This window comes from Aquarana catesbeiana, linkage group LG04 (genome assembly GCF_042186555.1).
Source record: "Aquarana catesbeiana isolate 2022-GZ linkage group LG04, ASM4218655v1, whole genome shotgun sequence".
Taxonomy (NCBI): domain Eukaryota; kingdom Metazoa; phylum Chordata; class Amphibia; order Anura; family Ranidae; genus Aquarana; species Aquarana catesbeiana.
The window spans coordinates 413,550,641-413,572,458 of NC_133327.1; the positions used below are offsets into that span (position 1 = coordinate 413,550,641).

The 21,818-nt window shown below is 43.4% G+C and overlaps 1 protein-coding gene across 1 annotated transcript in view; it reads right to left on the reverse strand.

Annotated features, from left to right (window-relative positions):
- Positions 1 to 21,818, reverse strand: part of SLC18B1 (solute carrier family 18 member B1) — an 89,579-nt gene that overhangs the window by 21,792 nt on the left and 45,969 nt on the right. The window contains exons 6-7 of the mRNA XM_073627298.1: positions 5,385 to 5,521; positions 787 to 888 (exon numbers count right to left, since the gene is read on the reverse strand). Coding sequence (XP_073483399.1) covers positions 787 to 888; positions 5,385 to 5,521 — 239 coding nt within the window. The remainder of the gene's footprint in view (positions 1 to 786; positions 889 to 5,384; positions 5,522 to 21,818) is intronic.

A 21,818-nucleotide genomic window follows, 5' to 3' on the forward strand; every position in this document is an offset into this window, starting at 1 on the left:
TGATGCAAAGTGACACAACATCTCAATTACAACATCTCAATTACAATTACATTTTCTTATCCCCCTGTGATAATGTCCTATATAAAACTTGTCTGCTTCAGCTTATTACTCTTCCCACCCCATCAATCATCAATTGTGTCTAGTGTCTCTTTATCTGTTAAGCTGCGTACACACGAGCGGAATGTCCGACAGAAAAAGTCAGACGGAAGGTTTTCATCGTCTATTCCGATCGTGTGTAGGCCTCATTGGACTTTTTTTTTCCGAAAATTCTGATGGACCTAGAAATGAAACATGTTCTAAATATTTCTGACGGAACCAATTCCTATCGGGAAAACCGATCGTCTGTATGCTGTTCCGACGGACCAAAAACGACGCATGCTCTGAAGCAAGTACGAGACGGAAGCTATTGGCTACTGGCTATTGCACTTCCTTTTTCTAGTCCCGTCGTAAGTGTTGTACGTCACCACGTTCTTGACGAGACTTTGGGGTTGACCGTGTGTAGGCAAGACCGCTTGAATGGAATTCCATCGGAGTTCCGTCGGAGAAACCTTTGGAGTTAATTCCGACGGCAAAACCGGTCGTGTGTACGCGGCATTAGACTGTGTTTTGTCCGATGTTTAATACTTTGGTGCTGTATTGATGGATTGTAATAAAAGCAAAAAAGCCAACATGATATACTGTATATATATATATATATAGTGTATGTATCACCAAGAAAAAAATTAAAAAAAATAAACTCAATTGTTGATTAAATAGTAGCAAAATTTCTTTATATCTAATACTTACTGGTAACTTGTCACTAACCATTCCAAGCAGTGGTGAACTAAGTGAATATGACAAGGCAAGCCCAAGAAAAACCAGCCCAACATATCCAACTTTCAAATGAAACTGAAGAAAAACATAAAAAAAAAAAAAAAAATTCAACATAAAAACACAAACTTTGCACTTATATATTAAAGAGCTTCTAAAATGTTAAAGTTTTGTGATACTTTGACAAGAAAAGACAAAATAAAATACTGCAGATTCCAAGCAATTTAACATCTACTTTTTTAATCCTATGGTATCAACCTAGGAAAGTTCAGGGATGTTTCACATGTTAGGGAAACATAGATGATGATCAAACTTTAAATAAAGCCTGGTAATTTTTCTGTATACAACATGTGACATTTATTGCTAGGCGTTTAATTTTAAAAAATAACACCAAGCAATAAAGTAAAAAATAAAAACTCATAATTTGTGACATAATGTTTAACGCTCAATAGAAAGACCATCCACACTTCTTTGGCAGGCATCTCTTGTTTTTAATGTGGCTGATCCTTTCCTGACATATTGAAATCAGTAAATAACTTGCATTTATCTGTGATATCCATGATCTCAATGTCATGTACACTATTATCATTTTATTTGTCTGTCATAGGTCTATACCACCTTAACCCCTTAAGAAATTGGAGCAATTCTCTTGACTGCCTTTATTGAAGATCTTTGGATGTTCATGTAGCTGTGAACTTACAATATGTGTTATACTGCAGGAGTTGGTAATCTGTAGAGGGGGTGGTATTATTAATGTCTTGTGGTATGAATGCATATGCCAGCCTTACAATTTTAAGGAAAACATTTTATGGATACATAATAAACATTAGACATGTGCATTCGTTTTCGTCCTAATGCATTTTCATCCAAATTTCGGGTATTTTCGTTATCATTTTAACAAATGATAACGAACGTGCAGAATCCGAAAACCGAAAGATCCGACATAAACAAATGCTTTATTTTCGTTTTCGTTGCAACAACAGTTCGATATAGATAGGAGATTCGACATGACGCTGACAATAGCGATCTGTGTCCATCGAATCTATGGTTGAATGTGCCTGATCTTAGCTGTATTAGTCCAAGATTATTCTACATAGAGAGAAAAGATTCGACATTATAAAGACAATAGCAAAAAAGGTCGAATGTGCCTAACCTAACTCTATTAGTCCAAGATTATTCGACATAGAGAGAAAAGATTCGACATGAAGATTCGACGAAGCAGTCGCCGCGAGTGGACATTTATGGTCAAATGCTCCGCCCATAGGCTATAGAAGAATTCGAATGTTGGTTGACTAGTAATAATAATTAATAAATATAATTATTACTAGTGTCATACAACATTAAAATTCTACTATAGCTTGTAGGTGGAACATTCGACCGGAAATGTACGATTTAGCTGCAGTTAGCTGCTCTGTCGAATCTTCTTAGAACATTCGACAGACACCATAAGCCTTCAATGACAGATTCGACCTTAATTATTTCAGATTTTTGGACGAATGCATTTTTTAAAGAAAACAAAATAAATAAAAACGAATTTCGGGAGTAACTAAATAAATTTATTTTTCGGGCGAAAACGAAATTTTGAAACAAAATATTTCAGTGTGCACATGTCTAATAAACATGAACAAAGTATGTAAAATTAATTTTATATAATAGTGTATTGCATTGGTACCTGGGAAATCCTCATGTTGCTGTGTTGTTGTTGTCCTTAAAACTGAGCATTCTTTCTCTCTCTCTCTTTTTTTTTTTTCTGCAGGCCCTGCCACCCGTTACCATTTTCAACTAGGTGAGAATGATGTTCCACTCCCCTTCTGCAGCCTACTGGGATACTGATGTCACGTATCCCAGGAGGTTAATGGGAAGAATCCTTTCCATTCATGTAAAAAGATTTCACGCATGAACATATCGAGATCTAGCAACATGTCTGTTTACATATTGTTCTGTGAATGGAAGAAAATTACTATTCTCCATTCATTAAACAGTACATATACAGAAGAACGGCGCTGTATCATTTGGGCTTGTAAGTATCAATTCCTCTCTAAGCACTCCAAGTAGCTTCTTCCCTGACCACAGCAGCTAAGGAAAGTGATGTTATATACATTGCTTCCTGATTCTTTACAGGTAGAGGATCTCAGCAAATTAACTTGTGTTCTGTGCAGAAAGTCCCATAGTGGTCAATTGGGACACAGTGGCTGAATGGACAAAGCCACTGCGCCCAGTGCGACATCTGTGAGGGGGCTGGTTGAGCTCCGAAAGCAGCCATGTTGTATTGGGAAAAGGAGCTGTGTCTGCGTTGCTGCTGAATCACAATAGACAGAGATGGGACTGCTGGCATGGGGATGCATGCAACACCCATGCCAGTAAAAGAGAAAGAGGCCATAGGAAACACATGGAGCCCTTGCTAGCCCTACACCATAAAGTTTGCCAGGCTGTATACAGGAGGTCCTGCGCCAAATCTGTTTCCCAGTGGAGTATGTGTGTAGTTATGCTTTTGAAATGGGTCAGTTGGTATACCCCCCTAGGAGTTTGTTTATACATATCAGAGATTTCCACTTACTAGATGGCCTGCCACAAGCTGGTTCAAAAGGCGTGAGTGGTGAAAATAATTGGGTTAAGAGTTTGAGCGTAATGGCAAATTTGCAACTATTATCAAAAAGTTTTGGTAGGGTTCGAGGATTTGTTTTGAATTTCAGAAAAGAAGAGCAGTCTCTTACTCCACCAAGTATCCTAGTTAGAAAATAGAATTGCTGACTCCAAGGCTGAACTGTAGGATGTGTAAGGCTGTCAGGTATGGCTGAGTTGAAAAGGAAAGAGGTCATACTGGATGCGGGTGTGGCAAGTGAGAGTGTCTTTTGTTTCACATCCACATATTTTTTCATAGAGGACATTAGTCTAAAAAGGTCCATTTTGCAGCTCCATAGTAGGGAGTTGAGGGTGGATGAGGACAATCCATAGATTCCCAAATTCTATCTATTTGTTAAAAGCAGGAAAACTAGACCAGGAGACCAGAGTTCATAACTATGCTGTCAGATAATATCGGGATATATCTGGGACTACAGCCCTCCTTGGGGTTAGGCGTGGAAAGGACACTTTCCTTTTTGAAGTCTGAGTTTTTTGGTTCCAAATACAATTCAACAAGCCGGCATGTAGATTTTTTTAACCGTGAGAGTGTTTGAAAAAGTTAAAGAAGGAGGTAGTCCCAGGACTGATAAGGACAATTTTTAATTTGCGTAGGGATTGGGTGATGTCTTTTAGTAAAGCTGCAAAGTTGTGTTTAAAGCATAGTATGTTGGCGTTAAGTCAACCCCAGCATTAAAGGTAGGTGGTTTTTCATGTGAATGGGTAGATTTTAGATGGAGCATTCTGGATGCATTTTTTACTTTTTAAGATTAAATTGGAGTACAGGTTCACCCTAAATGGATCTATTTCTTGTGTATAAAGTTGAAAAACCTTAACTATAGTTACTCTTCAAAGTTTGCATCCCCATTAATTTTGTAAATATGGTTGCAAGAAAAAGTTCAGTGCGCTACTCAAAGCCAAATAGTAACGTGAATATAAAGAAATGAAAAAATTATAGTTCATATGGAAAATGATGGTATTATAAACTGGAGGTGTAATTCCTCTTTAAATCTTCAGTAAATCTTTTATGGATCTTCTAAGACAGTGCAGAAATAGGAAAAGGGGGCTGCTTACCAGATTTGATGGATCCCCACCACAGAGATAATGCGAGCCAGAACAAAACTCCTCTCAGGGTCAGGAACAGCTGGTCTTTGAGTAGAGACAGACTTCCCTCCATGCCTGGTAGTTGAAATTTCAGAGGCGGCAATCAGGAACACTCTCCTCTATTAGCTGCTCCAGCAAGACCACTCGTAGCAGGAAATGGTATATTTTAAAAGAAAAAGAGGCGCTTCATTGTGCAGTAGTTTAAAATGCTTTAATCCATGAATGGACAACTGACATCAAAGCATTAGCAGGGTAAAACACCGTTGCAGTTATAAAACACAGCCAACGCCGAAGCCGATCAGCTGAGAGTGTGGTGACGTCAGGTCCTCTGGCTCCGCCCAACGCTACGTTTCTCCTAAACAGGCATCGTCTGGCTCCTCTCCCGGTTTATGATACCATCATTTTCCATATGAACTATAATTTTTTAATTTCTTTATATTCACATTACTATTTTGTTTTGAGTAGCGCACTGAACTTTTTCTTTATACCATACAAAACCTCATGTTCAAGGTTTTTTGGTTGCAACACTCAGGATTATTTATGTTTCATATATTTGCGATTTTGTGTGTTTTTTATGGATTTTTAAAATAGAGTTGTACTAATTTGATTTCCACATTGGTTTGTCACAGTTGGGGGTAGCGCAGAACGTCTACCAAATATGGTTGCAAAACTCCGAAATAAAAGCATGCTTCTGAGTGTCAAGATGATTACTAGATAGACAAGAGTTGTTCCAGTACACAACTGTAACAAATTCAGTTCCACAAATCTAAAGTCAATCCAAAACAGATAGGGTGAGATGTAATCAAATTCTAAAAAATCAAGGTAGCAAAAAAAAAAAAAAAAAGACTTACTGTTTCAATTACAAACAACGACATGGTTGGGTCCAAAAATGCTAGGCATGAGCTCAGTGAAAAGATGGTAAAACACATTACCATAATTTTGGGGAGTTTCACCAAAGCCCAGAAAGAGTGTTTACTTGGTACAGAATCTGCAAAAAGATATAAAAAAATGTTAATAATTCTCAGTACACATATAGTTTAAACATATTCTACCTAAATGGTAAAGTTTAGAATAGCTTTATTAAAAACAGATTTTTTCTAAAATATCCTTTTTAATTATATACTGTATCTACATTTTAATTTCTGCTGTTTAATAAAAGTAAATTTGCTAAATGCATACTGTATATGGCTAGTAGAAATTCTACCCAATGTGCCCAACACAGTGTATTATCCTACGAAAATACAATTGTTTCAGACTAAGGGGGTGATTTACGAGGCGCAATGCACATTTCCATATTTACGACATGGTGCGCTGGTAACAGAGCTCGAATCCCCCATTTACTATATTGATCTTGGCGCATGGGAGAATGCAATCTGTGCGCCACTATGGACATGGTGCACGCATCTCCAATTCAATATTAACAGAAGATGGAGGTGCCAATATTATGGGGCGATGTGAGGAAGTTAGTAACAACTGCCCAAGTAACAAATATGCCCAAAATAGAATGAGAAAGTAACCTTTTCGGAGAAAGCCTGCTGTGCCTGCAAGTACGTTTAGAACTGCATGAGATCAATGTAAGCAGAGCGCATTCGCAAGCGGCTCTTGTGCTCGTTCACGAGTTTGTTCACTGAGCGGCCAAAATCTTAGTAAATGTTAAGCAACGTACATGCAATTGCATGGGTTGAACGGGTTCACCTCTAAACTTGACAAAAAAATTTTTACTCTGGTTCACCTTTATGTATTTTTTAAGGAGATTTGCACACAGGTCATGTTAGCATGTTACGCTGCTAACATGTGCCTTGTTAAAATTATGTAAAAAGACTCTCGCTCCTCTAGCTCCTCCTAAAAGGGCATTTAACCTTCCCCCTCTAATGCATACGATTTCCTTGGGCTAGCTTTTGCTTTTAAAGGGGGAACTCCACACTCCATTCTCCAATGCTCTTGTCTCCCCCCTCTAACCCCTTGGATTTCCATGGGATAGCTTTTGCTTTTAAAAGGGGAACTCCACACTCCACTCCATTCTCAAAAGGCTGTGAGCTGCCTTCACCAATCCAAACCACATCCTTTTTCAGAGCATACAACAGGGCCAGCTAGGAAAGGGGCGAGAAGAGTGATCGCCCAACCCCCTCCTGAACCATACAAGGCCACATACACACAACATAGCTGGCTGCCTTTGGGGCATGTTGGGCTCAGCCCAATACCAACCACAAAGCACCTTGTACCCACTAGTTTAAAGGGGCTTTCAACATTCCATAAAGCCCCTTGTCTGCAGCCCCCCACAACCCCAGCCTAGGGTTGTGTGGAAGAGGCCCTTGTCCCCCTGAATATGGGAATAAGGTGGTTGATGTTTGGGGTGCCCAAGCCCCTCCTGCCCCCAAGCATCCACCCCCCTTTCATGGGCTGGCTTGCTGTGTGTTTGGCTAGGGGTTTGTTAGTGTATGGGAGGGGCACAATATTTTTCACATGTGGGTTCTCATTTTAAGCATTAACAGACCCAAATGGCCTTGTATGTATAGGGGGCAGGCTATTTTTTGTTTTAGGTTAAAATCTTGCAGCTGCAATGTAGATTTGTAAGTTTTCTCTAAAGCCGTACATCTTTGAAGCACATCCTTTTTCAGAGCATACAACAGGGCCAGCTAGGAAAGGGGCGAGAAGAGCGATCGTCCAACCCCCTCCTGAACCATACAAGGCCACAAACACACAAAATAGCTGGCTGCCTTTGGGGCATGTTGGGCTCAGCCCAATACCAACCACAAAGCACCTTGTACCTACTAGTTTAAAGGGGCTTTCAACATTCCATAAAGCCCCTTGTCTGCAGCCCCCCACAACCCCAGCCTAGGGTTGTGTGGAAGAGGCCCTTGTCCCCCTGAATATGGGTACAAGGTGGTTGATGTTTGGGGTGCCCGAGCCCCTCCTGCCCCCAAGCATCCACCCCCCTTTCATGGGCTGGCTTGCTGTGTGTTTGGCTAGGGGTTTGTTAGTGTGTGGGAGGGGCACAATATTTTTTTAAGTTTGGGGTGGTATTTTTCACATATGGGTTCTCATTTTAAGCATTAACAGACCCAAATGGCCTTGTATGTATAGGGGGGCAGCCTATTTTTTGTTTTGGGTTAAAATCTTGCAGCTGCAATGTAGATTTGTAAGTTTTCTCTAAAGCCGTACATCTTTGAAGCAGCATTTCGGACGCATACTACAGATGCACCTCTTTACAGGCAAAGTAAGCCCCCCCCAAGTTACTAGCTGTTAAGCAATTTTGCATTTTTAAAGGCACTTCTCTTTGTTTCGTTTTTGGGGATGTCCAAATTGGTGACATTGATATATGTCCCTCAGGGTAGGACCTGGCACCCGCAACCCATTTTAAGGCCAATAACTAGAATATAAGTCAGCCAAGTGGGGACTAGCAAAATTAACAAGTCAGTTCCCATAGACTGCAATTGTATTTGTTGTATAACTTTTGCCCATGTTAGGCTCTTTGTTTGCATCCATGGACGCGGGGGGGGGGGGGGGGGGGGGTGTTTGTCCCATCTGTAATTTTGTAGCATGCTGGATGATGTGCTTAATTTTGGACAGGGGGGTAGCTTATTTTGTGCTAGCTGCATTTGGGTTGGTCTGGGCATGCTCAGGGACTTTTTTTGTTTTTTTGCTGTGGCTTTTGCTGTGTGAAATATATTTGAATTGTTCTGGGCATTCTCAGAGAGTATGTTTTTTGGGTTAGTAACTTAAGGACATCCTTAACAGGTGTATCCATTTTGAAGTAATGTCTCTCCACTGAGTGAACTTGCATTTTGTGTGTTTCATGGACTGTGCATGTGTTTTCACTTCCTCATTAGCACACAAACCTATGTTATATTTAAAGCTTACAGATAGCATTCTTTACCTTGCCCTGAAAAGAGGCGAGATTGCTTGATGGTGTGTGTGTGTGTCATGTATTTTCTCTTTTTATTTTTGTTTGTTATGTCTTTGCAATCCAGATGCATTTTAGAGCAAGTATTTTTTATGGGGCTGTGGAAATTAACTCCTCGATTAATCGTAAATTTGTTTGATCGGTAGGCTGCCTGCCCTGGGGCCGCTTTGGGCCAAGCTGTGGCTGCAGTGCAGCGCTCCGCTCCCTCCTCCTCCTCCACTATATGTCATACACAGTCTGCAGGCATCTCCCGCTGAGTGTAAAAACTTTGGCCGCGCTGTGAGAAAAGTCCCGCCCTCCTCCTAGATCAGCTCGCGTGATAGACGCAGTGTTCTGTCTGTCACACGAGCTGATCTAGGAGGAGGGTGGGACTTTTCTCACAGCGCGGCCAAAGTTTTCACACTCAGCTCTGAGACACACAGCGGGAGATGCCCACAGACTGTGTAATCCAGGCACTGACTACAGTGAGGCTGCGATTATGAGCGCGGCGAGACTGCATTATGGGCACGGTGAGACTGCATTATGGGCATGGTGAGACTGCCATTATAGGCACGGCAAGGCTGCCATTATAGGCACGGTAAGACAGCATTATGGGCACGGTGAGACAGCATTATGGGCATGGTGAGGCTGCGATTATAGGCATGGCGAGGCTGCGATTATGGGCACAGTGAGGCTGTGATTATGGGCACGGTGAAGCTGCGATTATGGGCATGGTGAGACTGCATTATGGGAACGGTGAGGCTGCGATTATGGGCATGGTAAGTCTTAGATTTTGGGCACGGTGAGACTGCATTATGGGCACGGTAAGGCTGTGATTATGGGCACGGTGAGGCTGCGATTATGGGCACGGTGAGACTGCATTATGGGGATGGTGAGGCTGTGATTATGGGCATGGTAAGGCTCAGATTATGGGCATGGTGAGACTGCATTATGTGCACGGTGAGGCTGCCATTATAGGCATGGCGAGGCTGCGATTATGGGCATGGTGAGACAGCATTATGGGCATGGTGAGACAGCATTATGGGCACGGTGAGGATGCAATTATGGGCATGGTATGGGCATGGGGAGGCTGCGATTATGGGAACGATGAGGCTGCGATTATGGGCACGGTAAGTCTGAGATTATGGGCACGGTGAGACTGCATTATGGGCACGGTAAGGCTGCGATTATGGGCAAGGTGAGACTGCATTATGGGAATGGTGAGGCTGCAATTATGGGCGTGGTAAGTCTGAGATTATGGGCACGGTGAGACTGCATTATGGGCATGGTAAGGCTGCGATTATGGGCACGGTAAGGCTGTGATTATGGGCATAGTAAGGCTGAGATTATGGGCACGGTGAGGCTGAGTTTATGACGTGTGACGTCCTAGCCATGCCCCGCTATGTCCGGCTTTGGCCGTTGCCATAAGAACGGTGCTAAATCAGCTAAAAGTAGTTGGATCTTTATGTGTGTTATAATTAATCGAAATTAGTCGATTAATCGATTTTAAAAAAATCGATTAATCGAGCACGAAAATTTGAATCAGTAACAGCCCAAATTTTTTGCTTTTGTATATTTTTTGGGGGGGGGGGGGGGGATATTTTTCCCTGAAATTTTGTTGATTTTGTCAATGGGGGGTAATTTAGGAAAGGCAAATCCACTTTGCACTGAAAGTGCACTTGAAAGTGCACTTGGAAGTGCAGTCGCTCTAAATCTAAGGGGTAGATCTGAAATGAGGGGAAGCTTTGCTGATTTTATCATCCAATCATGTGCAAGCTAAAATGCAGTTTTTTATTGTCCTTGCATGTCCCCTTCGCATCTACAACGACTTTGCTTCCAAGTGCACTTTCAGTGCACTTTCAAGTGCACTTGCAGTGCAAAGTGGAGGTTGTAGGTTGTTAGTTTCACTTTGATTTAATTGTCTGTGCTGCATTATTTTGAAAAATCTTCCTCAAGATGTTGTGACTAATAAATGTTTTTTTTTTTTTTTTTTTTTTTTTTTTCTGTTAGCCACGTCAGTCAACTTTAACCAGAGACTGCTTTCAGATTGGTATTCATATACGTCTCTTATCTAGTCACATCATTGTGGCCTTCCGTAATTATCCCACTTTTTTTTTTTTTTTTTTTCCCCCCCCTTCCCCCACCCCCATCCCCCCTTAAAGAAGATGACATACTACAGTTTGCATTTGATATCTATAGTCCCGAACTACGGGACTTGTAACCTGCAACTTATACCGCAGGGCCTGTTGGCCGCATTACCTAACATTGACATTATACGTGTTTATATATTCTACTTTTTTTACTCTTAACTAATCCTTCCCCCCCCCCCTATAACCCTCCCTTGTTAACCCCCCATAGTACCCGAGCACACCTGATGGACAACAACAGATCTGAGCACCGTGCTCTCCTATCACTAAATTGCACCCAGCATAGCTATGTCTCACCCCTAAAGACACGAACTCTCTCAGCGCGCAAATAGCACTGCTTGCGGACACGGCATTGCTTGGACCCACGGATTCCACAACCTTACAAACTTGTTATAATTGCCGGCCCTGGTATAAAACGTCCTTTCACTCCAGACTGTGGAATTGACAGTTCTAATCCAATCTTCCGAAGTCGGGGGAGTTCTAGATTGCCATAGCTGGGCTATTAATTTCCTAGCCTGGAACAGACATCTGGCTACCGCCACCGCTGTGTACCTGTCTCTCAGCCCTATATCGACTTGACCGAGCACACAGGTCTTAGAATCAAGCACTAAGTTGATTTTGAACGTTATATTTATTTTCCTCAAAATCTCGGACCAGTATCTGACTAGTTTTGGGCACCGCCATATCATGTGGATTAGATCGCCTGTTCTTCTGCATCTGGGGCACTCATCATTAATTCTGCGACCAAACATAAAAAGCTTCCTTGGGGTATAATAAGACCTGTGTAGCAGCATCAGATGGGAAGCCATTTGTGAGGGGGAGACCGACACCTCTGTTCCAAATTCCAGGATCTTTTTCCACTCGGCGTCCGTTATCTCCCCCACATCGGCTGCCCACCTGTCCCTACCCCCAGGAAAGCCTACCTGCATATTTGTTCGCTTTATCAATTGAGTGTATAACTCTGAGATTAGCCCCTTGGAAGTCTCTGATTTAATTATTGAGTGTAGCAGCGAAATCCTACACCATGTGGGGGGTTGCCTATCAAACTGCTTGCTCAAGGCGTGACTAATCTGTAGGTAGGTATAGAATGTACGATTTGGTATCCCGTACTCATACTTCAATTCCTCGAAAGATTTCAAGATATCCCCCTCGTATAACTGTATCAGCCGACTTATCCCGCACCTACCCCACAACCTGTTGCTATCTACAGATAGTAATTCCTGCAAGTTCTTGTTATTCCAGATTGGTGAATATTCTGAAGTTCCTTTATATCCCATTATTCGCTTAGTTGTCTGCCATACTCTAGTGATCATTTTAAGAGTCGGGATCTCTCCTTGTAGTGACTCTGCCTCCAGTGCTTCCACCAATGAGCTGTGTGGGCAACCCTGCAAAGCAATAAGGGCGCTCTTACTTCCCCCTCCATCCGTAGCACATCCGCCCAATTGTTGTAGCTGGGCTGCCAGAAAATAAGTAAAAGGGTGGGGAACTCCCAGTCCCCCCTCGGTGGTAGGACACTGCAGTTTTTGTAGGCCTATCCTAGCCTGCCCTTTTTTCCATATTAATTTCCCAAAAAGAGATTGAATTTTTTGGAACCACTTCTCTCCAATCCAAACTGGGGAGTTGTGGAGCAAATATAGCAGCTGAGGTAGCCAAACCATTTTAATCAGATTAGCCCGACCCGCCACAGACAGGGGGAGTCTGCTCCAAATATCACATTTCTTTTTAAATTTTTGCAGGAGGGGGGCCAGGTTATCCTCAATATACGCGCTGGGGTTTCTGGATAGTACAACGCCGAGATACTTCATTTTCTCCGTGACTTTCAATTGGGGCATGCTAGTCGGGATCTGGTTGGCCAATGGATCAACCGGCAGGAGCGACGATTTCTCCCAGTTAATGGTTAACCCTGAGAACTTTCCAAAGTCCTCTACTAGGTGCATGATCTTCTCCAATGAGGAAACCGTGTCCCCAAGGAAAAATAGGACATCATCCGCAAAGAGCGCTATTCGCTCTTCCTCCCCCCTCCTAAGGAATCCCTTCAGTTCAGGTGATGATCTCACCGCTCCCGCTAGTGGCTCCATAGCTAAGACATACAGCAAGGGTGACAGGGGGCACCCCTGTCTCGTTCCTCTTTCGAGGGGAAAGCTTTCCGAATAATCATTGTTTAACTTAAGTCTTGCCCTAGGATTTCTGTAGAGAGTCTTTATCCAGCCAATAAATACGGGGCCAAATCCAAACCTCTCAAGTACCCACCAGAGATATTCCCACTCTAGGCTATCAAAAGCCTTAGCAGTGTCCAAGGACAGTATGGCTCTAGACCCTGCATTCTCGGTCGGCACCTGGACATTCAGGTAGGCCCTTCTGATATTAATACTAGTAGACCGACCAGGGATAAACCCAGATTGATCTGGGTGTACCAGGTTTGCAATGCATTTATTCAATCTAGATGCTAACACCCTTGCGACAATTTTGGCATCTGAACACAACAATGATATCGGTCTGTATGAGGTGACTTCCAGTTGATCTTTCCCCTCTTTTGGAATCATTATTATATCAGCTTCTGACATTGATAAAGGCAGCCGCCCATCCTTGTGCGACTGCTCCAGTACCCTTAAGAGCTCCGGGAGCAGCACTTCCCCATACTTTCTGTAAATCTCCAATGGCAAGCCATCCGGGCCGGGAGATTTCTGAGCTGACATCTCCATGACAGCCGCTTGCAGCTCCCCCAGAGTCAGGGGGGACTCCATCACACTCCTTTCCCCCTCCGATAAAACAGGCAGATCCACCCCCTCTATAAACCTGTCCATACTACCCCGGTCCGACCCTCGACGTGACCTATACAGGTCTCTATAGAACGCAGAGAAGGTCTCTAGGACCTTGGCGGGATCAGAAGTTCTCTCTCCAGCCAGTGTCCTAATCGAGGAAATGGCCGATGGAGATAAATTGGACTTCGTTATAAGTGCAAGCGTCCGGCCTACTTTCTCCCCTTCGCCAAAATAGTTTTGTTTCTGGAAGAGTCTTTTATTCTCTGCTCTTCTGTTAATTACCTCTCTATACTCCTGTTGTCGATTAAGCCAAATCGCCTGTCTTTCAGGAGTTGGATCCGCCACATATTGCGCCTCTGCTTCCATAGCTTCCCTGCTGGCCCTCGCTTCCCATTCCCTTGACTTTTTCTTTATTTTGACAACCTGTTGGTGTAGTAAACCCCTAAGAAATGCTTTTAGGGCATCCCACACTACCCCCTCAGGTGCTGTACCTGAGTTGAATGTTACAAATTCTTTTAATTTGGAGGTTACTTCTTCTGTACAGTTTATCAAGTCCAGCCAGAGCGGTTTTATTGTCCATCTTTTCAGGCCATTTCTAGTATTTAAATTCAAGGTCAAAGTCAAGGGAGAGTGATCTGAAATTCCCCTCGGCTTATACTCTATGTTCCTCACTAATTGCAGGGCCTCGTAGTTACCTAGTGCCATGTCTAAGCGTGAAAGAGTAGAGTGTGTCCCTGAATAACAGGAATACTGCCGGACATTTGGGTTGTGAGATCTCCATAGATCACACCACCCAATCTCTCTTAGGAGTTGACACAAACGTCCCTCTGATAATCTCTCTGGGCGATTTGCTGGTGGAAATCGGTCCAATTTATTATCTAAGACAGTATTAAGGTCTCCCACCAAAATTATAGGTACATCATCCTTATTATCCACAAACTCCAACAGATCCAAAATGGTCTCTGTTTTAAACGGAGGCGGAACATAAATATTTGCTAAGACTAGTGGTCTGTTTTCCACAACACAGCTCAAGAATACGTAGCGACCCAGCGCATCTATCCTGACTTCTCTGCAGGAAAATGAAATACCTCTACCTACCAATATGCTCACCCCTCTTGAATATGAGGTATAGACAGAATGATATTGCTCTTGGAATTTGTAGTTCCGAGCATATGGTTTGGTATCATTGGTGAGGTGAGTTTCCTGCAGACAAGCCAGTTCCACGCCATACGCCTCCATCGCCGAGAACACCGCTGCCCTTTTAGCCGGGTCGTTCATACCCCTAACATTCCAGGAGCCTATTTTTAACGTTTTTAAGGACATCTAGCTAGGATAAAAAATAAAAGAGGAGAGAAAAAAAAAAGAGAGAAAAAAAAAAAAAGGGAAAAAAAAATACCAAAAAAAAAGAAAAACCAAAGCCTTTGAGAATTCGTGACTGCAAAACCTACCAATTCTATAATTGTGCTAGCCAAGCTAAAAGAGGAAAAAAGGAAAGAGAGTGGAGAGGTACAAAGAACTCCCGTATCCAGGGATCCCTCTCTCTCCGCTCTACATCCCCTAATTGCAAATTCAAAAACACGTGTACCAGTATTCGTTGCCTTTGTAAACCCCCCCCTTTTAACTATGTGTGATTTACAAGCACCCCTTTGCCCAACCCTATATCTCAGTACAAACTCCTCTCCCACCCCCCCTCCCACCCCCCCTCCCACGATATTAATCCCCCCTCCCACGTCCCCGATTCGTGACCCCCCCATTTGCCTAATTAGGCTAGCCCTGGGGGCTGCACTTGTGACCTGGTTTTTCCCCCCACCCATCCATTCAGAAAACAACTCCCCTCTCGTGAAAAAATAAGATACATTGTGTCTTACTACCACACTCTTACCCCCCTCCCCCCTTCCCACTACCCTCTTCCAAACTTTCAGAACAGTATTTAAAACATTCAAAAACCGTGTAAACACATCATTTGTTCGTGCTTCCATCTATCACACCCCCCCTTCCCCCCCCCGTGTCCACTACTGTTTGCTCTAGAAAAACGAAAAAAATTTACAAAAGAAAAAGGAAGGGAGAAAAAAAAAAAAAAAAATTTTTATATAATTTTACCATTTTCTCCCTTCCTTTCCTAATTTAACTAACCTTTATTCCACCCCTAGCTCAGTAAGTCCTTTTTGTTATCTTCCAGCCATTTTGTTGCCCCTGTTGTTGTGTCAAAGAAATGGGTAGTCCCTAGGGCAATGATACGCAGGCGAGCGGGATACAACAGGGCATACTCCAATTTATAATTCCGCAAGTTACGTTTAATGTCCCTGAATTCAGCCCTTCGTTTTTGGAGGTCTGGGGAATAGTCGGGAAAAAATAGGATCTTAGTTCCGTTGTACAGAATATCCCCCAATTCTCTGGCCCTGCGCATCAGGGTCACCTTGTCCCTGTAGTTAATAAGCTTCATAATTATTGGTCTGGGGTATCCCCCTGATGGTGGGGCCCTACTTGGCACTCTATGAGCTCTTTCAATGGCAAATAGATGGGAGAAAGTTTCCGCCCCAAATATTCCCCTGAGCCAATTCTCAAAAAACTCCTCGGGGTGGGGGCCCTCACATCGCTCCGGTAGTCCCACCACCCTTATATTATTTCTGCGGGACCTGTTTTCCATTTCCTCGATTTTAGCGCTGTGCAGACCCATCTGCGTTTTTAGTGCCTTAAGCTCTCGTTTTAATGGGATTAGATCGTCCTCGGCCTGGCTTACTCTCTCCTCCAGTGTTGTTGTTCTAGCGATAGTCTTTTGTAGCTCTTGGCTTACTATTATTAGCTCTTCCTTTAACCCGGTTAACTGGGCACACAAATCTGTTAGGGAGGCCTTACAGGAGTTGACTGCGCATAAAACGTCTTTCAGTGTGGGTTCCGCATCAACTGGAGCGTTGTGAACAATAGCATTGTTGGTCACTAGTCCTGCGGACACCCCCTCTGAACTTTTACTGCTTGCAGTTTTTGTTGCGTGCGTTATCGCTGGTCCTTTTCCTAGGCTCTTCCTGTCCCCTGCCTGCGGTCTGTCTTGCTGGTGCTGGATATTTTTAGATGGAGATGTGGCAGAGGTGGAGGGGTGCGCAAATTTTTCAAGTTTAGCCGCTGCTGCCGCTGCTGCCTGATTTCCCTTCTCTTTTGAGGTGCGGGTCGTTTGGGAGCTAGAGTTCTCCTGAGGCTGCATCTCTTCACCTTTTTTCCTAGTCATCTCTAATTATATTGGTCCAAGGGATATATTGACAGATTTAACCGTGCGCAGAATTTGTGCAATGCAGCCTTTACTTTTCCTTTTTGTTTTTATTACTTTTTTTTCCCTCTTCCTTTCTCCCTCTCCTACTCTCTTCCCCTTTTTCCCTTCCACTCCCCCTCACCTCTCCTCACCCGCTCTCACGCAACCTTCTCAACTTTCCCCTCCCTCTCCTCCCGCCACCCACCTCCTCACACCACCCACGGTAATGTCACAGACCCAGCAATATCCTCCCGACGGGCACTTAGATAGTCGATCAACCAAGGAACAACCGATAGGACTGCCCCGTCAATACTCCGGGCTACAACCCCCTCCCCCGACACAGCCCTCCACCGACCAACCAGGGTATATTGTCGCCAAAGTAGAAAAAAGACGCAGGGAGTCCGTGTAATAAAACTGCCAATGTCTTCGCCCCCCCCCCCTATCCGCGGTGGTATCCCGCCCCACGGAAGGTAGGTGGAGATGATCCGTTTTTCAATAAGCACAATAGATGGCAATGCAGCAGCAGTAGCAATAGTTGACAGTCAACACTTTGGTGTACTCACATATTAAAGCTCCTGGTGGTGGCTCTAACTCCTCTTTACTTGTGCACACACTGTACACACGCTGACTCAGCCGCCTTCTCCCGCTGACGGCGGGATCGTTGCCCGGGCAACCGCTCGAGCAGAGAGCAGAGAGCCCGACTCCTCTCTCCCTGCCCCGAGGGCTCGGGTCTCGTCCTCTCCCGGGCGGCGGTATCACACTCCCCGCGCCACACTCCGACTCAGACAAGCGGGCGGGGGTGCCAAGCAGCCGGGTAAGTGTACCACAGGGGGAGAGAGCTCACTCGAACAGGCTTCAGGCGCAAGTTACAGCAGAAAGACACGGAGGCATCGGGCTGGGGGAAGCTCGCGCTCACCTCCACTCACTCCAGCATCCGGCCTCACTTCCGGTCACGCCCCCCCGCCGACTAATAAATGTTTAAATCCTTAAGAGACTGTCCGTTTGTGGGCGCAGTCCTTTTAACTCCTGTTAATTTCCTCTGCAAAATGGTCAGACCTCAAAACCATATTCTGTTAGTGTCTCACATTAACCTCCCTGGCGGTATGATTATTTCGGATTTTAGGTGCTGAAAGAGGTGCAATTATTTTGCATGGAAATTTGGCGTTTTATATTGTAGGTCTGTAATTCTTAACAATAACACACTTAAATCTGTCCACCAAGAATCTAGTAGATATCCCGGGTATGATGAAGTTTGAAACACAAAAACATAAATTATAATATAATAAATAAATGTAAATAATTAAAAAAAAAAAAAAATAATAATAATAATAATAATAATAATAAAATAAATTTCTCCACGATTCACTATCGCTCAATTCTGCAAGTGTTCTAATTTACTATCGCTGTTTTCTAGCTGGTCTAAAGCCACTTTTGACGTAAAAGGACACTTTTTGGTTGCTATGGACAATCTCAAGTTTCCAGGCAGAAAGAACAGTATATATAATATAAAACTGCATGCAGGGCATTGGACAAAGCACTGGGGACAAAAGGGAAGTGAAATGATTTCATACAGTACTGTAATCTGTAAGATTACAGTATTGTATGTGTTATGATTTTTTCCTTTTTTTGATTTTGCCGCCAGGCTCCGCCCCCGTGCGTCACGACGCTCGCAGGGAACGGAGCCTGGCACAGAGAGGCTTCGGAGGAGGACGGAGCTCGCAGACACAGTGGGGGACATCGCAGGATCCTGGGGACAAGGTAAGTAACACCGCACCAGGATCCTGCAATGTAATCCCGAGTGTGGCTCGGGGTTACCGCTAATGGTGCTGAAATTTAACCCCGAGCCACACTCGGGAAAACCGTCAGGGAGGCTACCATACATGTGTTTTTTGCTTTCCTTGCTCTTTTCCAAGTCCTGTTTTGTTGACCAACAAAATTTGTAGCAAGTTTTTATGTTTTATGTGTTTTGTTAATAATTTGTCTTGTGAAACTATGGAAATCTGGCGCTCGCAAATGTTATTAGACATGTGTGACCAAGTGTAGATGAGTGCACATGTGAATATACAAAGCAAAAAACATGTAAATAAAGTCCAAATAAATGTGCTGAATGTTCTGATCCGCAATGGCGTTCCAGAAACGCACACCGAGAGCAGCGTCCGGATCCATCTCTAATCCCTTTACATGCCTGTTTTTATCAACTATTTTGTAAGTACCCATTTGTATATGGAATAAATCCCTTTTCAAATGGTACTTTTCACTATTAGTTCCATTTTTTCCTTTTTTGGTGCCTGGTGATTCTGCTGAGAAATTCCAACAAGAAATCCTTTGATCTGATGTGCACAACACCGCTCCTGAGCTTCTCTGGGTACCATCACATATGCCTGAAGTGACCCCCAGACTACAAAGCTGGGGGTCATCGCCATTTGGTGAGTGGGGACACATGTGGGGGTGGCGTTTCTGCATCTGAAAAATCCTGGAGCGTCTGTGGTCCATTACACTTCAAAAGTTTTTTTTTTTTTCATTGCTGGTCAGAACATTCAGCACATTTATTTGGACTTTATTTACATGTTTTTTGCTTTGTATATTCACATCTGCACTCATCTACACTTGGTCATACATGTCTAATCACATTTGCAAGCGCCACATTTCCATAATTGTACATTTCTAGTGAGTAGCACTTTTTGTGTGGCAGCTGCTTTAGTTTCCTTTTTCACCATTCAGCGCAAGTTTAAATTTTATGTTATTCACAATAATTTGTTTTGCAGATGCATGCTCAATCCAAGTAATGCATTTTACACTAACCCCACCCCCAAACTATTTTCATACAACAGATTTCCCAGCTGCAGCTTAACTAGGCTGATTGGCAGGGCAAAACAAAAAAAGGTGTGATTTCCTTGTGCCTTCATAGCAGCATACACATGGATTGTGTGTATGCTGCCATGGATAGGTACCAGGAAAGGAAAATAACAGAGAGTTAAGTATTACATTTTCCATTTTAGCGCAGTGGTTCTCAGCCTCAGTCCTCAAGTACCCCCAACAGGCCATGTTTTGGGAATTTATCTTAGCTAAAATAGCTGTCCAAAATACCAAGCCATTGACTCTGATTTAAAGCACCTGTGAAAGATGAAGGAAAACCTGCAAACATGGCCTGTTGGGGGTACTTGAGGACAGGGTTGAGAACCACTGATTTAGAGCACTGAGCTAAAATCTAGCTAAAGACAATCCTATTCTAATTGTGGGCATTTGAGGGAAACCAAGTGAGTGTTAGAACCCCTGCTTGTCTTTTTTAGGTTGGGCTTTGTGTCCCTTTTCTGAAAATTGGCTTCACTTCCTGTCACAGCCAAACAGGAAGTGAGAGTAAACTCCTACCAATGTCTTTCCTTGGGGACACACAGGTCAATCTAACTAGTGTCCCCATTAAGCAAATTGCACTCTAGCACTTTGTTGTGTACACCCAAATTATTAGGCATTTTGGGGTTTATTAAAAGCAAATCAACTCTGCAATACAAGTGTACTCACTGTAAATCTGAGGGGAACAAACACAGGGAAGTAACCCAGCGCCAGTGTTCGGCCACCCAGAGAGTATCAAACATAACATATAAAATAAATAAATAAGTTAGCTATACCATCCGTCAAACATTGTTAATGTATATATAGCATAATACATATAGAAAAATAAAAAAAGGAAACCAAAAACTACAATAAACATAATAATGATACCCCGTGCTGCCAGACAAACTGTAACTGGTGGAAACAGATCATAACAGGAAAAAGCATATAAATAGTCCAGCGCTCAGGATATTGTTAAGAAGCAAAATACAACAAGCATAAAAGTTTATAGTAGTTTTAATAAAACAGTAGTGAGCCAGTAATAAACGATGGTCTAGAATAACAATAAAAACAGAGACCACTGAGTGAAGTATAAAAACAAACACTTTGGCTCAAAGCAGGTGACAATGGGCAAAGTGATGGTAATATGCCAAAAGTACTCACAGCCAGGTGGAAAAGCTCAGAGTTGCCTCATGGAGTGGGGAGGTTTGTGCTATGTAGATGGATGCACAGGCTGGGATGGATGATGAGATGGCCGCGGTGTTGTAAATAAGCTAGGTGGAAAAACTCAAAGTTGCCTCATGGAGTGGGGAGGTTTGTATCATGTAGATATATGCGCAGGCTGGGATGGATGATGAGAAGGCAGCGGTGTATAGATGTAAAGCTCCGCCGTGCGCAGAGCAGCCTGGCCGGAGCTGTGTGTCTGTAAGGGATGACGTCAGCACGGGGGAGCCGCTGGAGCGCCAGAGGAAGTGAGACAAACCGCTGATCAGCTGAGCGGTGTCTCCACAGAGATGAAGTCTCATCAGTGAGAAATATTAGAAGACTTCATCTCTGTGGAGACACCGCTCAGCTGATCAGCGGTTTGTCTCACTTCCTCTGGCGCTCCAGCGGCTCCCCCGTGCTGACGTCATCCCTTACAGACACACAGCTCCGGCCAGGCTGCTCTGCGCACGGCTGAGCTTTACATCTCTACACCGCTGCCTTCTCATCATCCATCCCAGCCTGTGCATCCATCTACATGATACAAACCTCCCCACTCCATGAGGCAACTTTGAGTTTTTCCACCTGGCTTATTTACAGCACCGCGGCCATCTCATCATCCATCCCAGCCTGTGCATCCATCTACATAGCACAAACCTCCCCACTTCATGAGGCAACTCTGAGCTTTTCCACCTGGCTGTGAGTACTTTTGGCATATTACCATCACTTTGCCCATTGTCACCTGCTTTGAGCCAAAGTGTTTGTTTTTATACTTCACTCAGTGGTCTCTGCATGCCTCTTTGGATGGATCTCCTGTGTTAGCCTCCTGCTGCTCAATGCCTCTGACCCTCTGTTGATGTTTTAATTGATCACTAATAACATTATCAAGAGCTTGTGGTTTTTAATATTCTTAATATTAATATTCTTAATATTTCTTATTGTGCATTTTTTGATTATGTGTTTTTTCATTACAATGCGTTTTCTTTTTCAACGGAGCTTCTGAACCCGGTCTTTCTGGCAGTTTTTATTGTTATTCTAGACCATCGTTTATTACTGGCTCACTACTGGTTTATTAAAACTACTATAAACTTTTATGCTTGTCGTATTTTGCTTCTTAACAATATCCTGAGCGCTGGACTATTTATATGCTTTTTCCTGTAAATCTGAGGGGAAGCACTGGTGATTTTATCATCCAATCATGTAGAAGCAAAGATGCT